Below are 24,865 nucleotides of genomic sequence, written 5' to 3' on the forward strand. Positions count from 1 at the left end.
CTACATCATTGAATTTATTATTAGCATTTACATACCAATTTATTAGGCCCAAATATATTAAATTTCGGACAGTTTAATAGTATTATACTTTCGTACGATTACAAAAATTTGATAGAGCGAGGTAGGGTTGTTCGAGTCACTCGTGCTTCAACTTGCATGGAATAATCAAATTTGTCGTACATTATAAGACACCATTACTGTTTAACGTAATAACGGAAGGATAAGAAAATATCGTGTACTTCAGTAACGGAAGGTATGAAAAACGAGGGAATGATTCAATAAGAAAAACGAATTGATATACGCACGATAAGTATAATCGAGAATGATTTAATAAAATAATTACAATTGAAGATATTAGGCCGAGTTGAAGAAACGAAAGTATGGCCGACACATTTCACTGTATATCACTTGGATCGTCTAAAAATCTCACGTATGGAAATTTGACGAATTATAAGGCAAATTACTTAGTCTGACTCAAATATGTTTTTCTGAGTATACTTCGGAAATGAAGCGAACCTGATATTAATAGAACACTTTCGTTGGAAAAGAGGAATATGCCCCAATACTTTTTATAGCCACTGTAACTGTAAATTCGCGGCTAATTCGAGGAGTAGCACAGGGAAGGGAAAGAAACATCTGTCGATGGCTCGTTCTATGGCAGATCGTAAACATTTAAAAGCCAGAACACCGTAACAATAGACGTATTTACGCGAGTCTGCACCCCTTGCTAGAGGATATTGTATCGTATACGAGAGTTTCGATGATAAATTGCATTTCCGACGATGACTTCCGTGTCGATGGAACACCACACCCCCGCCCCGTATTCGGCACACCCTGGTGTTATTGTTGCGCGAAAGAAATTTATAGCGCACGTTCGATGGTCATTGCTTTTAACCCTTTAACGAAGGTCCGATAAAATCGAAATTGTTCCGCGTTGTGACGTCGATATCCCTGGATCACTAAGCGAGCAAAATTGTCGCTTATTTGTGAATGCACGCAAAGAACGTTAGGTACTAACATCGTAGGGAATGCTTTGGAATGGGGGAAATATTTGAGCATTTCGAGTGTTTTAGGTGGTCTTGTTGTTACAAAGAGAGGGTGTTTTTAATATTTGAGCGTTGTTTCAATGAAATTATTTGACAAATTGTTATTTAAATTATACATTACCGCAGTAACATGTGAAATGTCCAATTTTCTTGTATTAATTTCCTAAATCGTCTTCTCCGATAAATCTTTTCATTTTCGTAGATGCGTCGCTACGTTTTCCTTTCTCGTGTATGATTTTCATTTCCTGTTGCATACTCGTAAAAATGAATTTTTTTTTTGGAGTTCGATGAAACATGAATCATTGAAAGTCAGTCATTTCGTATTTTACAACCCACGTACATTTGAAAATATTTGATATTTATCTTATCGATACGAATATCAGCATACGACAACTGTAAAACAAAAGCGCTGAAGAAATTACGCCACCATATCTAAAATTGCATAATCTTCGGGAAAAATAAGATTATTTAATTTTCAACACCAGTCGATATCACGAGGAGAAATATTTAAACTACCACGATAAAATTTCATAAAACCTAAGCTTCAATGGCAAGTAGCACTCGAGAATGATTCTCTGTCATCAAGGAGAGATTTTAACCGCGTTACTATTGTTTTCTGTTGCAGCTTTGGCAAGCGGACGGGTGGCAGCGCCAGGAGACCCAACGAATGCTTCGTTCTCGAGCCCTCCGAGATGATCGTCGTAAGTAGAAACACAGTTTTATTTCGTGAAACATCCGCAGTTTTCTTTACGATCGTGTCGTAATTTGCGCGCTATACTGGCGAAAAATTTGCGCCACGCAAACTTTCGTCGCGTCACGAAAACTTCGTTTCATCGTGGAAGTTTGCCAGGATTTTACGTTTACCACGGTTCGAACCGTAACTTCCGTTGCAACTTCTTGCACGTTCAACGATTAAATTTAAAAAGAATAACGGAGCCACTACGTGCAATCAGAGGGTAGTTTAATCCCTTTCTCTGACGTTATTGTTTGTTACGTTTCATATCTTTTGCTAAACGATCGAAGGACTTTCGTTTCCGTATTTATTTTTTATAATCGTATTTTTACTATTTTATAACATTTTATGGATTTTATTTTTCGGAAGCTTTTTTAAATCTTGATGATTCGGTTCGTGTTGAATGAGTTACGCGCTATGATTTTTGTTTTATGGGGGTTTTTATAAAGATGTATAAGGGATTTGGAGTAATTTTTTTTAGCAATTATATATCGGTATTGTTAATTAAATAAAGGAAACATCTATAAAAATGATATTTAAAATTTAACCTCATAAATATAAATTTAAAGGTTTGAAATATGGAGAAATTTTGTTTGTTTATAATCGTATCGTTATTATCCTGTAGGATCGCTTTCTTAGCTATAAGATGTATGCATATACTTTTTGCAAGATTTGAAATATCGCTGACTTTTTTATGAAGTTCAATATGCTTGTGTGAATTTATATTATGGAAGGTTTCAATTAATAAAAAAAATGGAGTATAATTTTTTTTACAAAAATTAGATATTAGTATCATTGATTAAATAAGACAGATCTGATATAATATCGAAACAGAATGTGCGTGAATGGTATAAATTGAAACATCAAAACTCATATTTCAAGAAGATAGATCATTAATTCGGACAGCGATCTGCGCTTCATTTAATTCACGTTGAAAGCAGTTGGAGTTCGTAATTTTCAAATCTCGTGTTTTTGCAAAGTCAACTTCAAAAAAGTCTTGAAAAAGAAGTCGTAAAAGTTCGTTTTAAAATAGTTGTTGTTGAAGTATCATTTGCACGAATTAATCTACTAAGGGAACATTACGCTCCATTATAATAATTAATCGGAGGCAAAGTACACTTGTAATCTTTATAATTAACATTTACGTTTTTCGCCTTAAAAAGGAGTCTAGAGTCCAATTTTAAACTCCACCTGCGCGTTTCATACATGCTATTCGTGTTATTATCTCGGGAAATGGCACAGATAATAGTAAACTCTACAGAAATTCCGAAAACATAATGTTTGTCACATCTTTGCCTTTTCCTTTGCTATTCAATTTAATAAGTGGTTTCGTACTACTTCTAAGCGATTCATTTATCATCAAGAAGAATAATACTTATATCACGCATGTATTTCAAAAGTGACATAACTGGATAGAAGTTTCTAAAAAAGAAAAAAAATAAGAGAGAAGAAGAAGAAGAAAAGGAGAAAAGAATGTCAAATATTTTTGAGAATTATTCGGAAGCTCGAAAAAAAATTATTCATGCTGAGACATATAATTTGACAAGAATAGACTGAAGAAACCAGCAGACAAATATCTTTATAATTTTCCATTTTTAATTCTTGACTTTTTCCTGGCATAAATTATTTTGTATTGCGACACATTCGAAATGCGTTTGCAAGATTCAGAATCAAGTTTCATTTCAATCGTTCAACGAAGCTATTATCATCTTTGTAACCATAAAAACCCCTAAGAAAATTCCCCGTACTAATAATTCGACAAAAAAGAGAGAAAAAAAAAGAAACAGTGAAACCTCGAGTACAAAAATTTTAAAAGAGGAAGAGAAAACATTATCCAAATTATATTATTTTGGAAGCAAAGCTGTGATACCGTGAACGACGATTCCAAACAGTATCTATTTTCATTCTCCGGAACCAAAATCGATAAACTAATTCATTCTGTCGTTTCCATGACACGTAGCATGTGTTTCCAGGTCTCGCGGTGTTTCTTTTTTTTTTTTTTTTTCAATTCTCGTTGGTTGTCGGCTGAAAACCAGGGGAAATAACGGTCTATTATAGAGGACAAGGGAGAAAAGCAAGGAATTGACGCAGACGAACGACGCGAATTTCTCTTTTTCCGACCGGTTTGTTCCACATTCGCGAAACGTGTGCACGTAAGCGCGAGGAAGAGCGTCCCTACGCTGCGATGGACGCTTCGGCTAGCTGCTTTGCTACGATATGCTCACGAACCATTCCGGATGCGGCGGCGATATCGCATAATGAAAGACAATGCTGTCCAGACTCGAGACGCAACGTGCCAGACAGTTAATCAATAGTTCCTCTCCTGGCGTGTGTTATGCCCGCGTCGACTTTTCGAGGTTCGCGTCGCTGCGCTCCTCTCTCCATCCGCTCTGATGATTGCGATTACGCGGACGATTATTTGCAGGATTAAAAAATCGCTGAACGATTCGGCGATCATTTTATTTAGGGGAGGGTTGCATGATCGGCCCGATGTTTGGGAAAGAAGGGTACTTTTCGAAGGGAAATTGTTGGAGAAATATGGGATATCGAGAGTCAAAGGGCCTTTTGAAGTTTCCGATTGTTAGATCGAGGATTTGTATGCGTTCGTGAGAACTTTGATGATTCAAAGATGCACAGAATGCACGTAATACGCAAATTTGCCTGAAATATCCAAGGTGTAGTATATTTATTATGATATTTGGTAGATGGAAAAAATTTCTGTCCGGGTTCCATTTCCTTAATCGCGCGATTCAACGTTTGGGAAAGAAGGGAGGTGCTTTTCGAACGGGATATTGTTTGAAAAATATGGGATATTGCGAATCGAGGGATTTTCGAAAGTTTTGAGTGGATTTATCGTGACTCGATAAAAGAGCCGAGATTTGAATACAGTTAGTTTAGATTAAAAAACGCGGAACGATCTAGCGTTCATTTTGTTTGGCAGGATGGTTGCATGATCGGCCCAGTGTTTAGAAAAGAAGGATTTCCCTTTTCGAAGGGAGATCGTTTGAGGAATTTTTTATTCTGTTCAACGTGGGTTGATGAAATAGCGGAGGTTTTAGTTTAATTAGTTTAGATTAAAAAACAATAAAAGAATGTAGATTTTAGTTCAGTTGGTATAGATTAAAAAAATACGTGGGACGATCCGCCCTATTTAGTGGAGGGTTGCGTGATTGGTTCAGTGTTTGGAGGAGAAGGGTACTTTTCAGAGGGAAATTGTTTGAGAAATATGAAATAGCGACAGTCGGAGGGTTTACGAATGTGATTCGGTTCATTGTGGGTTTATAAAATCGTAGGATTTTTAGCGAGTATTGTAACATTCGGTGGTGGTGTTTAATAAAAGTTTAAGGATTTTTGAAAATCTGTATTTGGAAGGTAGAGTTCAATAAAAGGCTGACATTTTTAGTGGAAACCGTGGCATTTGGAAATGGAGTTTGATGAAAGTTTCAAACAGTGATGTTTATGGAAACTCGCAGTGAAACTGAATGTAAAATAGGAATATGACATCCATGGATGGAATATGGAAACTATTATTTATTTGTTATTATTTATTATACACGGTCGTCCACTATCGACTTAGGACGAACTTTCAGCTTTACATTTTTTCTTGTATTTTATATTATACTTTTGTTGACATATTCAATATAATACAATACGCGAAATCATGATATTTCGAAATTGAGTTTCAGAACAGGAAGGTTTTTAGAAACTCGTAATGGAATTGAATGAAGATTGAAAGGAAGTATGTCACCTAATGGGAATCGTGAATTATAGAGTTGGAATAATGCCTCTGTTGCTTCATCCAATATAATATTAGGTGAAGTAAAAAGTTCTGAGCGCTTTTTCGCTTTATTTCGACGATGAAATTAACATAGTCAAGATTATTCGATTTAGATTAAATATGCGCCGTTTTGTTCGATTACTTTTGTCCATTTTGAAGGCAATTTCATAATTCCGCGGTTGAAGAAGTCCTCGTCCCTATTGGTAAAAAACTTGACCAGCTCATTTTCACAAGCCTCTCTTGAGGCCAGTTTTGTACCATCAAGAAAATTTTGCAAAAACTTAAAAAGGTGATAATCGCTTGGTGCCAGGTCTGGACTGTACGGCGGATGCGATAGAACCTCCCAGCCAAGCTCTCGGAGCTTCTGACGCGTCGTTAAAGATGTGTGCGGCCTGGCGTTGTCTTGATGGAACACAACACCTTTCCTATTGGCCAATTCTGGCCGCTTCTGGTCGATCGCCTGCTTCAGTCTGGTCAGTTGTTGACAATAGAGGTCCGAATTAAGTGTTTGCCCCGATGGGAGCAGCTCATAATGGATGATTCCCTTCCAATCCCACCAAACACACAATAAAACCTTCTTGGCCGTTAATCCACGCTTGGCGATCGTTTGGGCCGGCCCACCGCGATTGGACCACGATCTTTTTCGGCTGTTGTTCTCGTATGTGACCCATTTTTCATCGCCAGTCACCATCCGCTTCAAAAATGGGTCGATTTCGTTACGTCTCAACAAAGAATCGCAGGCATCAATTCGGTCCAAAAGGTTCTTTTGCGTCAATTCATGTGGCACCCATACGTCGAGCTTCTTCTTGAGACCAGCCTTATGCAAATGGTTCCAAACGGTTTTCTGGCTAATCTTCAGTTCCTGGGCAATGGAATAAGTGCTCACATGCCGGTCCGACTCGACGATTTCCATGATTTTATCCACATTTTCGACGATTGGCCTACCAGAGCGTGCCTCATCTTCGACGTCCATATTACCAGAACGGAATCGTTGGAACCACCGCTTTGCTGTTGCATTCGATACTGTACTGGGTCCATAAACAGCACAAATTTTTTTGGCCGCCTGCTCCGCCTTTTCACCTTGGTCGTAGTGGTACTGAAGAATGTATCGAATTTTCTCTTTTTTTATCTCCATTTTCGAACGCTGTAACACACAACTGGCTTCACCGAACACAAAACTGACAAAGAACCTTTTTGATGCGTAATATCACCTTGAAATCGGTGTATACTATGACTCGATGCGATGTGCACATCGTGAGATATGGCTCACTAAAGACATCTAGCGAAAAACGCTCAGAACTTTTTACTTAACCTAATATATAGAATTATTATATAATAATGATACAAAGAAATAAAGAATATGTTTAAATAACCCCCAAAGTTTATTATTTTAATTAATTATTTAAATTAGTATGGTTCATTTCGAAGCAAAAGTTGTACCAGCTTTTTTAATTTAATCTGTGAACAAACGTAGCACTGAAAAATCTGATTTCTCGAAATAGCTACATAAGCGCCGTTCATTGAGAAATTTTAAATACAACTGTTCGCTTAATTATAGATTTATTAATAAAGTGAACGAAGAACGATCTATCCGATGATCTGCCAAGATTTGTTTTCATCAATCTGGCTCGACAATGTTCCAAAATTACAAAAGTAGTTTGCAGTTCATTTTGACATTTAAAATTCACCTAAATTTGTCTGCGACAGCTCGATAACTCCGTTTAGGAATTTCCTTTCTCCTATCTAATTACATATTTCAAGCAGCGCAGCGAGTGAAATCGAGTGGTTCGTGCTGCCATCTACGATACGAACGTCTGTTTTACCGACGATTCGGATCTTGCAGATTTCGAAATTCATGGATCGCGTTCAGATATTTAATAATCGATTTAAAAATTTTTTATTTTTCTAGACAGATTCTATGATCTAAAGAGAGTTTATTAATTTTTTGTTTATACAAACTAGAATTTATTTTCTTTTCTCTATAGATTATATTTCTTAAAGAATTGTATCATATATTTATTAACATATTTTAGAGAAATTTTCTTTTTCTATTGTTATTCGAAATAAATAAAGTAAATAAATGTCGATAGATCATTAGTTATGTAATATTTTATGTCATTATTTTTACAAAACGTTTCATTTTCTGTATCTCACAAATTCCATATAGTATTATTCATTATGCAACATTTCGAGCGGAAAAGGACGATGTGAGCCATAATATTCTCAATATACGTGCTCATAAACGAAACTCACTTCTCCAATAACGTATTAAAATTTTCAAATAATCCGTATATATTCCGCAGCTCCTGCTTATCGTGCTTTTAATCCCGCCTTATCTAACATTCACCTTAGCTTTCTCTGAAACAATGTTGAAACGATAATAAACCCATTATATCCAACAGACACTTCTAAATTCTTCTATTAAACATTTGACGCTTCTCTCTGACGCTTCTTCTTCTCTTCTGACACTTCGAATGACTTAACGCTCAAGGTGGAGGAGGTTTAATAAATCGATTGTTGGTGTGATTTAGCACTTTATTTGTGCTTGTTGTATAAAAGAAAAGTTTGATGTTATGAACACGGCGGTGGTAAGATCTTGTGGAGAGTGAAGTATTTCACCCGCACGGTACCATGTCTGTTGATGAACTGACCTTCTATGCTGCTGATTCTCCACCAGCTGTTCGATCTCGTCCGTCTATCGTGCCTACCCGGCCGGATTTTTTTCCTGACCTTTGAGTCATTACAGCTCGGGGTGGACAGATAATTCCCAAAGAAGGGAATGGGCCTGCCCGAACCATAAACGAACGGCCATTCAAAATTCCGAACAATTTATTACAGTTATAGGTCTTCACAACACAGTTTGAGTTGGATTAAATAGTAATTATACTCTTCTTCCGTCAGAATATTTAATTTTATCTTGTATTTATATTTTACCTAACAAAGACCGTAAATTCCATTTCATTCTTTCTAATTTGGTTATACACCTAAACCACGTTCTTTTTGCGTTATAACTTTATATAATGAAAATACATATATTAACAATTAAATATGTTATTATTTAAATGTGAAGGGTATGAAAATAGATCGAAATTCTGAATAACATTTCGAAGTAAATTATGAAATATAAAGCAGTTAATACAAAATGTCGCTCGGACTTCAAATAATTCATGGCTTTAATCATTTAAAATTAGAATACAAAATAAAATTAATATTAGGATCACCAACGATTAAAGTATAATATTTTTAATTAAATAAGTAAATTACTGAAATTTCCAAAAATACATCTCTATCATTTTATAAAATTTGTTAATCTATCCGACTGGTATCAAGTAACCTAAACCAGATTGCTGTGGATACCAATGATGACCAGTTGCGGATTAAAAATGAAAGACACGAAGGTACGCGCCAGTGCAAAATGCAATTTGGATTATGCAACGCGTTGTCACTGTACCGTGGACACCCATCTCCGTGTATGGTATAACAACTTCCTGTTCTCGTCTGTTTCAACTGTTTTTTTCCAGCATTATCTCGACTCCCCGGTTGACAACGTTTCATTATGCGGCGTATCGTAGATGTGATTATTCCTTGGTTGAAATTAATTGCGTTATCATACTTAGAATTATAGTGGTTTTGTGGAATATTCTTACTTTTTTTTTGCACATTAGCAAACATAAATGTTCTTAACTTAATTTGTTTGCTTATTATTTAAACTTATTATTTAAATACACAGGTTGTTATCAAGTGTATGAAGTGTTTAGTGAGAAAGTGGTACAAGTACTTACTTTTTGCAAAAAAAGAAAAAAAACGAGATAAATGCAGGAACTGGTATATAATATCTGGATATAAAGTTCGTTGCACGAAACATCTTGCAGGAAAATTTTGAAAAATTTCTGAGAAACCATCTTGTACTAAACTTATAATTCTAGTATGGCAATAATAATAGCGTTACAACTGTAATAATACTGAAAAATATAATTATATACATATGACAATTTTGTGCTTATAATAATGTTTCAAAAAAATCTCCCAAAATTTTTGACAATTATTCCGTGACACTGTATATTAACGTTAAAGGAAATGTATCATTGTAAAATGTATTTCATAGCGGTATGTAGTAAACGTAGACGAAATGTATTGGAAACATGTACCGCTAGGAACTGTGATCGTTTTCTTTAGGTCTTTTTACAAGCAATCTTTGCAACGTTAACGTTACCTGGCAATCAGATTTTTTCCCATATCATGTTTCTTTTTTGCAATCTCAACAAGGAACAAATTATGTCGATACAGAGATTAAGGCACTAATGGAAATGTTATGTGATTAAAAACTTATTTAAAAAATATCATCGATATAATTCATATTTAATTAACAAGGTAAAGAATGATGGTTATCTGGAATTAAGAGGCGAAATCTCTAATTTATATATAAATCAGATTATCTCTGTCAACGTAAAAGACTTTATAATAATTTTTAATCTCTTTCGCTGTGTTACTGCTCCATCAAATTTGCAAAAACCTTTTAACACGGACGATGTTTACATAAAACGCTAACGTCACACACGCAGCGAATAAAAAATATATCTACACAGCGTCGTATTTACTTCGACATTGGCATAGTGATTCATTAGCTTCGATACGTTGAATATTCTGCCATGTAAAACAAGTTTAGTATAAAAAGTTGCAAACATTTTTATGTCGTAACAAAACAGCGCCAGAACATGTAGAGTTTTTGAAAAATCATAAACACTCAAAACTTCTCCGTTCCAAATGGAAAAGTTGTTAGAAGCTGATATTGATTCAACCACTCGCATAAAGCCAAAAAAACCAATAAAAACATATTGCATTTATATTTATATTATACGTATGTAATCCTAGTACATTGTTGGTGAAATTCGTACCAAATAAGACACCATCCTCTTATAAAATAATATCAATACAACAATGTAAATCCCCTGGTATAATAAATCGCTGATTTTGATGCAATTAACGTATAATATATTTCTGAAAAAAAAATTAATCGATACATACTTTTTGTTTTTACGTATCGAAATCCACGTTGAAAGGATGAAAACAATTCTCATGGATGGGATTCAGAAACATATATTACATTGTATGCAATATTCCAAAAATTATTAGAACTAAAAGAATGGCTTACTTGTAGATTACGAGATGTGTAATTTAGTCTTTACAACAGATCAATTAATTTTAATCAACTCGAGATATTATGTACTTCGCAATACACTCAAACCTCGCCTTAAAGGTAACATGGAAAAAGATAAATTTCGTGATTCGTTAAGGAATCAAAATTAATCGATAAATTGTCGTATCAATGAAAAGAATTGCACTATGTTTACACGGTCGTTAATGTCTGGCAATAAATTTGTAACGCGTTGATTGGCGCAGATCTTTAAGCTCTGTGCAGAATAGGGGCTGATATAAAGGGATGACGAATATTACAGTGGATTTACGGCTCTGTGCGAAGTGATTCGTCCGCTCGATGTCTCTTAGATTTAGCTTCCACGGTGACGGATTACGCGGAAATCCAATTCAGTCTTCATATTAGAGTCGTCTAGTCTGACGAGTCGTATAATTCACGATGACGATTACCGTATACGTACATGGGCTCACGAAAATATTCGAATCCTTGCAGACAATCTTTTACGAATATGAAAATTACAAGATATTTGAACATTCTCAGGTAGATTTCAAGTATATATTTCACCAATATATTCATAATAGTAGTATCTTGTAAAACACGCAAAATATATATAATATAAAATTTCGTATGGAAATTGTTGAAATATTTTCGTGAACTACCGTACGTACACGAGAATCAGTATTCGATACTGGTAGAAAGAGCTAATCGATAACAAGCAAATATCAACGTCGCGTGTATAACTTCGGACAGCTTCGCGAATTGTTCGATAATTCATTTTCAAACGGCAATTAGTCACGGCGCGAGATGCCCTCTTTGTTTTGCGCTGATCTCGTTAATTCCCCAACTTTTGTTCTCTTGTTTCCACGCATCTGTGTCGATAGGTTCAGCCCTTTTCTACGAAAATTAGACTCAACCTTTTATCGCTGCAGACATTGAATTATGTGATCAAATAGGTAGAACTTTGTTTATAAATTTTGTTTATAATCTTTTTTATAATAAATATTTTGTTGTTCATAAGCATGTGAAGTTACATATAGAGAGAATAAATAATAATAGAAATAGTAAGTAAAATTCGATCAAATTTTATTTATTGTTATTTTTATTTGCCTTCTGGCGTTTTTAATTAATACTAGTTTCTTTCCTGGTTGATCTCGAAATTTAAAAAAATGAACACCTTTACTTGGAAATACGATCTGCGATAAGTCATTACGCGTCAAACCATTAAATAGAACTAAAACTAGAACGGCTCGGTCTTACAAAGTTGCTGTGTAATTATTCCGCACCTCGAAGAATTATATTAAACTTCCTTATACTCGCAACAGAGTTCTTGTACCGACTTAACGAGTTCCTACAAAGATTTAATATCAAAAGTCGTGATCCTTCTGTAACTATTAAAAGCGGTATCTTTTTCCCCATGGAGAATCATATTACATTACATTTTTATACTTTAAAACTTATTACTCTTCAAGAGACATTTCAGTATTGGAATTAGAGTTTAAATTGTGAAATTTTCCAAGCTATTCTTTTAGTTTCATCTTCGTTAGCGGTAATTACTGACGGTGAATTAAAAAATGCAGAAATATGTAAAGTTTAACGGACACGAGAATAAATTGTGCAATTGAAGAGTCCCGGGGCTTATGTAACTGAAAAATACCAAGCAACTTCAGAGAATGAATTGTAATTTCAGCGAACTTATTACCAAGCTTTTGTATTTAAATAGCAAAAGGAGAATTTTTAGCTTACACTTAATATACACCGCTCAAAGTGTTTATTCAAAGTTTGAACTGATCGCTTGATCTTCTAATAAACGATTTATTTTCATGCAAAATATTACGATGTTATGAATTAACAGCGTAATTAATCAACACTCGTATGTGTTACAGCAATCTTTTTATATATTATGCACATTCTATACGTTCTTGCGCTTTTAAATTTCCCAAAAGTGCATAAAACCCACCATCTATCGATAATTTGCATTTCTTAAAAACGATAACACTTCGTGTGCGTCAACCAAATATTAAAAGATAAGAAAATAGGAAAGAGGTTGTGGCGATTAATCCGTGACGTCTGAAACGTTTATAGATCTTCGTATTCGCGTCAGATTTATGTAATCTGTCGTATTTGAAATGTAGCCATGGTGAGACAGCTCGGACATCGGTTAAACAATTTTCTGGGCCTCAAAGTAAAAGAAAAATATTGGCAGGTCATACCATAACAGTCAATGGCAATATCGTAGTACCATGCACGGCCCCAGGCGTCTCTCTGTGACCTGCTACAAATTGGACGTCCGACCTTTAACCTTTTTTTCTTTTTTCCTCTTTCGCCACGCGCTGTCCATTACGTTTTTCTTCATCATTGTCCCCTCACTTATTTTTCCATCTGCTTTCGTTCGCTATCTCGTATTCGATTGAAACTTTATCTTGGTTCCTTGCAGGACATTTGTGGAATTATTAAAATTGTGAAAATTGATTTATTAGATAATTGTAGATAGGTTATTGATTTAGTAGGAATTACGTGTATAACGTGATAATTATAAGTTACGCATTCGTTAAAATTTTTGTATGGTTATATTATTTATAGTTGGAGGAATTTTTGGAGGGAAATTATTCACTTACGTTAATAGTAGATCTTATAGGTTTTATTTTACACGTTTACGAAATGTCATACAAGAGATTCATTATTACTAATTATTACTTCATTATTACTAATAATTTGCCTAATAATATTAATTCGATTTGACTAATGAAAGTAATTCAGATATCAAGTGGAATTTTTGAAACATTTTGAAGATTTCGTTGGTTTATCGAATTGACTATAATTTTATACAGATATAGAATGACATTTTTTACCGAATATTGAAAAAGGTTGGTTAAGAGAGTATCTGGTTAATATTAATGACTGTTTCAATATTTTTGAATACATTTCGATCCTTTCATGGCTATGAACACGAGTGTTTCAAATGAAACAGTTTATCTTTGAACTAAAGATATATATAATAAATATATTCATATTTATATGACGCCAATATCGGATACCTTCTAGTTTTTGAATACAAAGTTGACGAGAAGACAAAAAGCCAGCACAGAAAGTATTTATAGCTGAAAAGAGTTAAATAGATAATATGTATTATAAATGTGTCCAAAGGTAAATTTTATTCATCTCACGCATTCGACTGCGGAAAATACATCACTTGAAACCAACTTATTAACTCTTATTAACTCTGTTTATCTTGGATTACTTTGCATATGCTTTACATTGTAATTTCAGTTCATGAATTTCACGGATTTCTTTTACGTGCGTTGCGAACCACTTGTAAAATTTCCATCGATTACGAAATTGTTTTTTCCCCTCTGCAATATTATAGTCAAACAGAAATTCGATAAAATTTTAATATAATACATACTCGTTAATACGAATCGATAATATTTTATATAATTCCACTGAGTTATAACATTTAACATTTCGAATAATCCCAAAATTCTACATCTCACGAGTAACATTTAATTCGATATTTTAATTGCGTTAAAAAAGTTTCCACAAACTTGTAAAACGCATTGTCAAGATTTTACATGTATTATATAATAATACTGTATGATAATATTCGTAACGCCAGAACTACCGACCTTTAAATATGTATCTAAATGTGTCATACAAAGTTCATGAAAATTAAAGTATTATCACGAAACTGAATAATATATATGTAATCTGTCTGAATAAAAATAAATGTTAATATGATCGAAAACACTTGCATGTTTTTTTAGCGATATGAAAAATAAAAAATCTGATATTAGTTACTTTGATTGATTCGATAGTTCCACCATTAATTTCACATATTTGGCTGTAAGTAATTCGATATTTTAATGCCATAAAAACAAGTTCCACATCTTGCTACGCTACGATAAATCTGACTGCAATTTGAATTGATAAGATCCTCTAACATTTATCCCGTGTACCATATCTCCGAAATTATGATAGATTAAAGCGAGCGGCTCGCTATATCAGTAGCCGGTGATGCTCTGTTTTTTCCTCTCGGCTTTCTTTCTATCTCTGTACGTTATCCGAGCTTATTGTGCAGAGCTTCGTCGACTCGCGGCTTTAAACGAGGAATGAATCATTGCCGTGAAGTCCACCTGTGAGTAATAACGCGCTTTCGAACGAACGGTGTCCGGCGGGCATCGGAACGAGCTCGAATGAAAAATGCAGAGAGCTCACTCTAATCTTCCTATGCGATTTACTTTCACGCTTTTCGGAATTCTGCATCCCGGCGAGTGTTTTTCCAGCGAAGCGTATTTTATTTTCCATCCCTCTTTCGCCGTGCGATGATGATTTCACGTTTATTCGTTTCGAAATGCTCCTCGTCGTTATAATACGCGTCGCGTATTTCATTACAGCGAACTGACCCTGTTAATTGTTTATCATTGTGTATTAATTAATTTGATATGCGGAAAGTGTGCAGTCGAATAATTGAATTATTTAACAACAATCGGCTGTTACGGTTCTGGCGAAGTACTTGGAAAATTTATTCTCGTCCAGCAAATTTCGATTCGACTGATTTAATATCGAATTTTATATGAGAAAGTATAAAATGTAAAAGGGTCAACTATAAATCATTGTAATTCACAATAATTATTGACAAAGCCAGGTTATTAAATTTTAATTATTGTAATTTTTTAAAGTCGTGTTTGAATTTCATATCACAGATTGATTATTTGTAGGTGTTTAAATGCAGTACACGAAGTTTAATCGGGGATTCTTTTGTTTCGAGGGTTGGAATATGCGTGGAACGGTGATTTCATTAATTTTGATAAACTGCTGATAGTAGATAATTGTTTAGTAATTTTGTTATTAACTCCCTTTTTATTCGTTTATACATAGTATAAGTATTTATACGTAGTTTCTATATACATTTTCAGATTCGTTTCAATCTTTACCGACATAATCACGGTGGTCGTATATTACTTCAATGTTAAGGAAATTTCAAAATATTTTTATTAAATATTAATTATTTGGTGTAAAGTATATTTTAAATATATTCGTAAAAGATTTCTACAAATACACCCAGTTTCACTGTTTAGCAAAAATTGGTTAATAAACAACATTTACATAGCGTTGTTTGAAATTCTACGTTCACTGTGCGTACGTTAAACCAAATCAGAAACTTTAGTATGCAAATTACGTTGCTCCAATTTCTTGGTATTTTTTCTCATTTATTCTGTATTCTTCCTTTTTCTTATCCTTTTTACTGTCAGTTTTGTCCACGTGCTTGATTGATCACACGTGGAAACTTCATGTTTTCCAAATTGTCCATTGTCAATTATCCTTTGGTCGGAATTCGATTACAGTTCGGTAACTGTTGGCCTGTAACGTGGAAAATTCGTGCATGAATAAATCCATGTAAATTGCTTGGCGTAACGAAGATCCGCTTATAATTATTCCTCATTAATATCGTGACGTCAAAAGCACTTCGCTACTAAAAGTGTTTATAACAGGCTGTTGATTTAATTTCAACGTCCCACTCTGAAGAAGTGCGTCCAATGCAAATGAAAGTAGCCACTTCTTTTTTTTTTTTTCCACCCTTTTTACTTTATCGATCGCGATCGTGCACAGACGATGGAGTATAATGAGAATAGATTTTTAATTAAATTTATGTCATTGACTTGCGTCTCAGTTAAGACGCGTAATAATTTTAGTACATTCAGTCCTCAACCACGGACGTCCATCTTTCGTTTCTGTTCACAACATTTGAACTTTCCAAACAAAATGTTCGTAACGTTGCATAACTTTTATGTGCGTGCCTGTAATATCGCAGAAAAATTATAAAATGAAAACCAAATTCTATCCTTTAACTAAACGCGTCGACAGACGATAACATATTCAAATTACATTAGCAATAATAATTAAATTAGTAATAAGCGAGATTAGTCATAAATCGTTTCCTCTTTTTTTTCTCGATATAAAATGAAGCTGGTGACACATTTCACTCTTACGTAAGCAATAATATGATTTATATTTCATCAGTTTCATATCTACCGGATACTGAATGCTTCTCACCGCATCAGCATCGTTGATTCATAACAAAACTGCTGAAACTCTCACGTCTTGCGTTCTTTGTCGACTACTGACTCATCTCGAACGACCGAGGAAGAACCGTATTTCGTTCCGCTCTAAAAGAAACGGAAACCTGTTCGAAATTCTCTCTCAATCCCAGCATATTTTTTTAACCCAGCTACGTTCTTCCGGTCGTTTCCAATCCAACTGGTTTTTTCTTTCGAGGTAGATTAACTTCTGATTTTTATATGTACAGAACTGGAGCCCAAAACTTCCAAAGGTCTTGAAACTCAGAATGTTTGTTTCGTCCTTCTTCTTTCTTTTTTTTAAGTAGTATTTATTTCGTCAGAAATTAAAATCTTAAATTTTTGTCAGAAAATTAAAAAGTTAGATTTGTATGTTTTACCTTTTCTTAATACAATCGGTTCTAACACATTGGTGAGATCGTACTGATTAAAACGAATCTAAAATGAATCCAAACGCAAACTACATTGAACTATTAAATGTTAGATAAATTCACGTTGCGATATTTTCATAACTTATTTATCAAGGTTTCGAGAGTTCGGAATCACAGAAATAACACAAAATTTCGTGTTTTCGACAAGTTCCGATCTTTCGCCGTTCCAAGTGTCTATTATCGAAAAAGTTAAAAATACAAACAACGTTAAAACAATACAAACAATACAACAATACAAACAAAGTTAAAACAAGAATGAGAATGAGGAGGAAAATTTCAAGGACTGCGGTAAGATTGAAAGCGTGAAAAAACCGCGGAGAAGATGCTGTAGGATAAAATCGAACGAGGTTACCGATTACGCGAAAGTAAACGGCAAACACCGCGTTTAATTGGACTTGTTGATCAGTGAACTGCGGGGGTTAATGAAAATTTCAAAGCGGAAATATCAAAGCTTTCACCGTGAGCGAGTTAAACTCGCTCGAACATGCATATTTAAAGGGGAGGTCGTTTTCTACCGTCTGCCACGCGAATAACACGGCAGTTTTTTCGATCGAAGCGAATGCGAATCGAACCGGGGAACGACTGTTGTTCGACTTGAAAGACGGAATAATAATAAGCCCTATCGTGGATTTAAACGACGATTCCGATCACGATCGTTGTCGTGAAAGGCAGAGATTATATTTACCAAAATTCATCGCACGAAGGCTGGAATAAAAACAATTATTTTAAAGATACACAGCATTCCCATTGCAACCTACAAAAACCATAATTTTATATGGCAACTGAAGAATTTAATATGTACAACAGTCTGACGAGCTATGGAATTAGCATACCGATATAACACACCGCGATTGCCACTCACAATGAACTATTTATACCGTGCTATTTATCCATACATATTGGAAAGAAAGCAGGAACTGAAGACGTGTTTGTCGGTCTTGAGCACGATATCTCGAAGGGTTGATAAGTGGACGTCAATTAATAAATGACTTCGCGTGGTCGATGACTGTGCGTTACTCCAGTTTTTCCCGTTCGATCCTCTCGTTCGCGGCATAGTAATTAGTTTTCGGTCCAACGATGGTTAATCTAGTGGTTGGCCTTCTCTTCTCTTGCTTTTTTTTTAATTCTCTTACAGTGGGAAAACGGTGAAATGAAATTTTTCTGTTGAAGCTTTTCGCGTTGAAAAAATGTAGATCGTGTGGCCGGTTAACGGCACAGTGTTACACTCGTGTTCATTTTAATTAAAGAAATCAATATTGGCCGGGTAAAGTAGTTGGGCAATCGATATTACCTGAATAATAGTTATTTTACGATGGTACTTTATTTAGGATATTTGTGGGAGAAGAATCGCGAATGATTGTGGGTTTAATGAAAATGAAGTTAATTCTCTGTTATTAGAATGTTGTTTGATTATAAGAAGAGGAACGACAATGCTTATTATCATCTTTTTAATATTGATTTGAAAGTTAAGAAGTGATAATTGATGTAAGTAAATTTGTTAGTATTAAAAGAATGGAATATCGATAAAATATGATCGAATTTTCTTGAACGACTATGAATATTTTCTCTTGACTTTGATTAAAAAGGGCATTTCTGAGCCTAGTGTACATTAATAGATTCTAATCTGAACATAAATGTATATTCTCGAGGTCAGACAAATTTCGTCCTCTGCGTTTTTGCTGTAAGTAGACATAGTATCGTCAAATCTTTTTTTTCAATTTTAAAGTATCTTCCGAAAGAATTCGTTAAAAGATTGAGTTTTGGACAGTCTTTTCGATATACGCCTTTTCTATTCCTATTGAACTAACTCTTTTAAGATTTAGAAAGAATCTTTTTCTCTTCGATGTTTCAATGACCAAGAGAAACTCGTGTTGCAAGAAAGCAATGCTAATAGAGGAGTACAAAAACGCTTTAGAAAAATACAAAAAAACCTCATCGTGTTCTCTTTCCACTTTCTCCGCAACTTTTCTTTCGATCTAGCCAAGGCACTCGAACGATACCACATTCGGGAACAAATAAAATCACTCACGATTGAAACTTCCAATTGTGTAAATTTTCAACACACACAAACGAAATTTCTACGTGTAGAAAGTTTTATTGTCGGAGAGTTCCAAATTTCATACCTTTTCTATAACTTAACATATTCAATTCAGATAAAAACACTCAAGGAATATCGTATGAAGAAACAAGTATAATCATTGCCAATTAAAAGTTTTATTCGTCGAAAATTATACACAGTCAAAATTTTCAGTTACAGACAGTTCTACCTTTTGAAAGTTCCAAAGTTCTATAAATATCGCAATATTTTATCGCAAAAAATTCTCCATAAATATCGCAATTTTATATTTTCTACGGTTCTAATTATTTACCTTTTATTTCCCATAATTTTATATTTGTTAACCCAGCCGCGATCCAAATTTCCACTTGTTGAGAATCTTCCAAGCTCTACATTTTCCACAATTTCAAACTTTACTAACTTTAAACTTTGAATCGAAATTATAAAAAACGCGCGGTTAAATATCGCGTTAAGAAACAATGAATATTACACACATACGAAATTTCCACGTACATATTTCCTCCTTGTTCAAAGTTCTACTTTTACGAAGCGAGAAAATTGTATATTTTCCATAACATTAAAGTGTGGTAAGATCGACATTCCAGTTAATAGATGGAGAAAAGTGGAAACGATTTCAAGTAACTAGATCTCGTTGTACAGGATGCGGGCGTTAATTGCGTAACAGGCGTGCTCGGTTCATCCTTCGATACCAGGCGTCAGCAACGATAGACGCATTTTTCAAGAAGCTTATCGACACTGATGAATCGACGCGACGTCGGGCGCCGAGTCGTAACGTCACCGTCTGGGTTGAATCCCTCGGAATTGTTCAGCTCGTAAATATCGCCTCGATGAAACGGAAAACGCTGCGAGATTGATGGAACTAACAGAACAGATTTAATGAATTTTACCAGTCTTCGTTTTATTAAATACTTCTCGGTATATTCCTTTTCATTTGTCGTTTTTATTATTCAATTTTATCGTTTCTTTTATATAACGATATTTTTGAAATAGATAGCGACGATGGTTTTTTTTGCTGATAATTTCGCAGATTATTTTTCTTTCTTGGTTGTTATCGAAGTGTAATTAGTCGCTTAAGTAAAGCTTCGAGCGATTCTTGTTATCTCGAGGACATTGGGGACGTCGTACTAAATAAATTCGTGATCAGTTTGTTTAATTACTCATCGGGTGTTTACTGATTATCGTCCTTTGCAAATTACGTTGATCATGTATCATAAAGATTGTACGAAACAGCTTCTGCGGCACGCAATTTTCATATCTAGGTCACATAGTTATGTATGCATATATTGGTAGATGAAATAATATTGTATATCCTAATAGCACATTATATCGAATTTCACTTTGCAAATTAAGTGCATTCAAAACAACTCCTACATCACTTTATAACACGTTTATTAATATTCGAATTTAATCCAATTCAATTTCATATTTTACAAATTTCATCGCTTCGTCATTGTAAATTCCTACAATTTCCTATCTGGTTATACTTTTTGCGTTAATTAACATAAATACATTTTATATATTATAACAATAACCACGTAACTCTAATTCGCCAATCGGTAAGATCTAATCAAGTAATCGATTAAACTACCAGAAAAATACCTAAAAATTGATCAAGATATAGATACAAGGAATTGAGCTTGCGAAAAAGAGTTTTCCGACAAAAAATAAAAATCGTTCGTGGAAGATTAGTATTAATTTCTCATCTTATAAATTAGATTAATCACGAGAATTTTTAGTAATTTTTCTACTCGTCGTAATATTTCATTTCTTACCTATTTGCGCTTATATGAATCAATTAATAGAATTTAATTTTACACGGTACTAAAGAGTCTATCCAACTTCACCTTGCCATTTAGGCAATATTTCATCAAATAATCACATCCATCAAATAATCCATCAAACAGCTCAAGGAAGAATCTGGAAATTCATCACCATTAAAAAGTTCGTCACGAGGGATCGACGTTCCAAAGGAGAGTTTCAGAAACATGAATGAAAATCGTTGAAGGAGGGTTGGCCTTAATTAATAGCGCATGGAGGGTATTCACACTGACGAAAGGCGAGCTCGTTCATTCTGGAGACGTCAATGGCGAGATTTCGCATGGTTTGGAGGATGTTGACCTAAATTTACGGAAGGGACGAACTAAATGCACACCGCCACATCCGTACTGGGTGAATGATTACGGATAAAAATTCACTAGGAGGATCACTGCATGTGGGAGGTCGCATAAAATTCACGTCGTCGCTCGAGTAAAGGACAGGCGCAGTATTTTGATCGAATGGCGAGTGACTTAATAGTTTGCCGCGTGTGAACATCAAAGTTTAGTAGAGTAGCTTAATAAAAGTGTTTGATCGGTGGAATCCAAATCGTTAGATTTTTTGGTCGAGCAGGGTTTTACTCGATAATAACAAATGATAATAATAAACATGATGATGATGATAATGATGGTATTATTTATGTTATGTTTAAGTTATTTAGCTGTGGCTACCACGTACTCGACTAAATTAGTGAACGTGCCTATACGAGCTTTTAATTGAGCGATGAGGCCAATTCTCTTGCAACGGGCTCGCTATTTCCCTGGGATTCGATTTTTATCTTTTGACACGTTGAAAATTCCGGCGTACAATTCCATTCATCGAGAGCTTCGTGGCACATGCTTCCAATTTTCCGTAGTTTGATTGTCAGGTAACAAGAGTACCTACCATCGAAAATTTGCTGCAAAAAATGAAAGAAATGTATTAGCCGAGATCGATTCGACTAGGAATTGATTGAATTTGAAAGTGATGATAGTCTGCGACAAGGGAAGTGTTTGATCAGTTTGATGTGATCAAATTTTTAACAGAGACTTTTTCGTATATTTTAAGTGGAAGTTTCGCGTTTTCAATGAAATTTGATTAAAAGCGACGTTGAAGTTTGTTGTAAGGGAAGAATAACGGTAGATAGAATTTTAATTGAATTTTAGAAATATTGTGATTTGATTAGAGATTGAAATTTTTAGTTTACGATAAAACGTAGAATTTGGAACACTATTTTTATTAATTATTTTCATTTTAAATTTCACGACTCGAATGAATTAGTTGAAATTATTTGACTTATTGATTAGAAAAAATGGGTCTGCGAAATTATAAAATAATTATAAAATTATTAAATTTCGCTAATTTCTAAAGACATTTCGTTTATTATTACACTACGAAAAATTATCAAGTTCTCATCAGAGGTACCAATATTATTATATAATCGTCGAATTTCACCAGGTAAAAGATATTATAAAATCGACATACAGAAGCAAATTTCATTAATTTGGCAACAAAATTAGCGAAACGCCATTCTCAATTTAATTACTTGGCAATTAGAAATTGTTCGATTTCACGAAACATACATTGAACAACCAACTAAACAGAACGAATTTGTCTTAATTATTGTTTCAAATATTTTCACATATTTTTAACATTTTTATTAATTTGTTAAATATTCCCATTTATGTGTGTGTTTTAAATATTTCTATCAATCCCTCTAAAAACTATTGTCTCCCAGAAATATTCAATTTTCACAAACGATAGTTTCATTCTGTTAATTATTTTCTTATCGCAGTTCTTTTACTTGATGACCAAATTTTTATAACGACTAACTATTTTAATAACTACATTCGTTACTTAAAAAACCATCAAATACTTTCTATACAACGATCAGATAGATACATATCTATACGAAATCATTAGCCTACTCGATCAATCATAGGACAAGACAGCTTCTTCTCAAGTTAATTCCATTCGTATATAATTCACAAAACAACCTTGCGTCTCTTCATCTATCTCAAACTAACTTTCAAATTCAGAAGAATCTTCATAAATAAAACGAGACAGATACATCAAAAGCCAAAAGCAATTATAACTTCGATAAGTCGAGCGAAATAAAAGATATCGTGTATAAAACCATTCATCGAGGTTAGCGAAGAAACGAAATGCTCGCAACTGTTTCGGTACACGCCATTTAAAAAGTGACGAATAGCATTCTTGGCGAGTCAGAGCCGAGCAAATCGTCGAAAGTAAAAGGAAAGTCGGAGTACACCGGATCTCTGTGCGTTGTCGTGCGTCGATTATGCGAGAAGCATGCATGCTCGGTTGATTTAACTCGACTCCGTTTCACAGAGAGACTTATTACATGAAAATGCGACTACGGTTTACAGTTCCTTGCGGTTAATGGGCCCTGAGAGTGTGACAAGGCTCCGTTTAAAAATTTGCACGCGAAAACACGTGCGTGCACACGATCTCTCAAGCAGTGGGAAAAGAAAGTTAAAGAGCCGGAGGTTCGCTCTTAAAATAAATCGTCGGCCAGACAAAAATGTCGCTGGTCTATAGGAGCGCCGTCATTCAGCTATTTCATGTATTTTTTTTTTAGTTCTTTAATATTTCGTCGTATATACGTTTTATTAATATTAGAACTGTCAACGATTGAAATATAAAATGTATAGCGAAAAAGAAAGGAGGATATATGCGAGCTTCGCAGTAACTAAACGTAGTAATCAACTTCTCCTTTTGTCAATTTCTCAATTTCGTTACTTCGTTATAATTCATTACGTAAAACAAGCTGCTTTCTCTCGCATGAGAAAGTTTTTCTTCGTATTGTCATTATTATTCTTTTAATTTGTTTTATGAATGTGACAATCTTTCTTTTATCAAATGTTGTATTCAAAATTTATCATTATTGAACGAAGAAAGCGTATAGTTGTGAAAAACTCTCAATCTTTCGTTTAATTCGTAATTTTGTATATTCCAGGCTGCAAATACGAAAATTTTGTTCTCTTTGAACGTTTCACTCGAAATGTATCGTTGAAAGTTTCTCGATGTAATTTTTTACCATCTTATTTGTTAATTATGGTCTTCTAGGAAAAATGTTGATAAGATTACGTATAATGAATGAAAAGAGTATCGAGTCGTAAAAAATACATGTTTCCGAACGGAACTGAAAGTGTGTAACTTATGATATGATTACGCTTCTGTGGAATCCTTGTCTCTGATTTAATTAAATATCTAACAAGACGCGATACACTGTTTTATACGTATGATGTAGCATAAAAATGTAATATACATCCAATATTTCGTTCGACGCAAATACAGATAGTTTGATTTTCGTGTTTGCTTTCTACAACTCGAAGCAAAAGATTGACGTCACAGACGTTCACCTTTGCTCTCATTCCTTCGAAGTATATTACTAGCGGAAAAAGAGAAGAGTAAAAACTAATTATGTATGCATGTTTTAATACCATGCTTAAAGAGAAAAAGAATCATTCGCGTTAATGGCGTTTTGGTTATTGATCAGTTTTTCTAATATACAACTTCCCTATTGAACAAAGTTTCTGTAGTTTTCAGAAATGTTCTATGTATAATTAAATGGAGAAGAAACTTAAATTGATTTTATCGTGTTAGTATTTTTTAAAACTTATTCCTCTAACAAGATAAAATTGTGAAATTATACCAAAAAAATAAACCGAATAATAACTACTTAACTAAATTCTACAAACAATTCTGTATAAACGAGAGCAACAAGGAACAAATCAAACAGTAACGATTCAA

At 34.1% G+C, this 24,865-nt stretch overlaps 1 protein-coding gene across 6 annotated transcripts in view; it reads left to right on the top strand.

Annotated features, from left to right (window-relative positions):
- Positions 1-24,865, top strand: part of LOC117208452 (rap guanine nucleotide exchange factor 2-like) — a 125,254-nt gene that overhangs the window by 56,737 nt on the left and 43,652 nt on the right. For all 6 annotated transcript variants that reach the window (XM_033449640.1, XM_033449645.1, XM_033449647.1 and 3 more), the window contains exon 3: positions 1,672-1,747. In XM_033449640.1, the coding sequence (XP_033305531.1) occupies positions 1,672-1,747 (76 nt within the window). The remainder of the gene's footprint in view (positions 1-1,671; positions 1,748-24,865) is intronic.

The sequence above is a fragment of the Bombus bifarius genome, unplaced genomic scaffold, assembly GCF_011952205.1.
Source record: "Bombus bifarius isolate JDL3187 unplaced genomic scaffold, Bbif_JDL3187 scf7180000008105, whole genome shotgun sequence".
Lineage (NCBI taxonomy): Eukaryota > Metazoa > Arthropoda > Insecta > Hymenoptera > Apidae > Bombus > Bombus bifarius.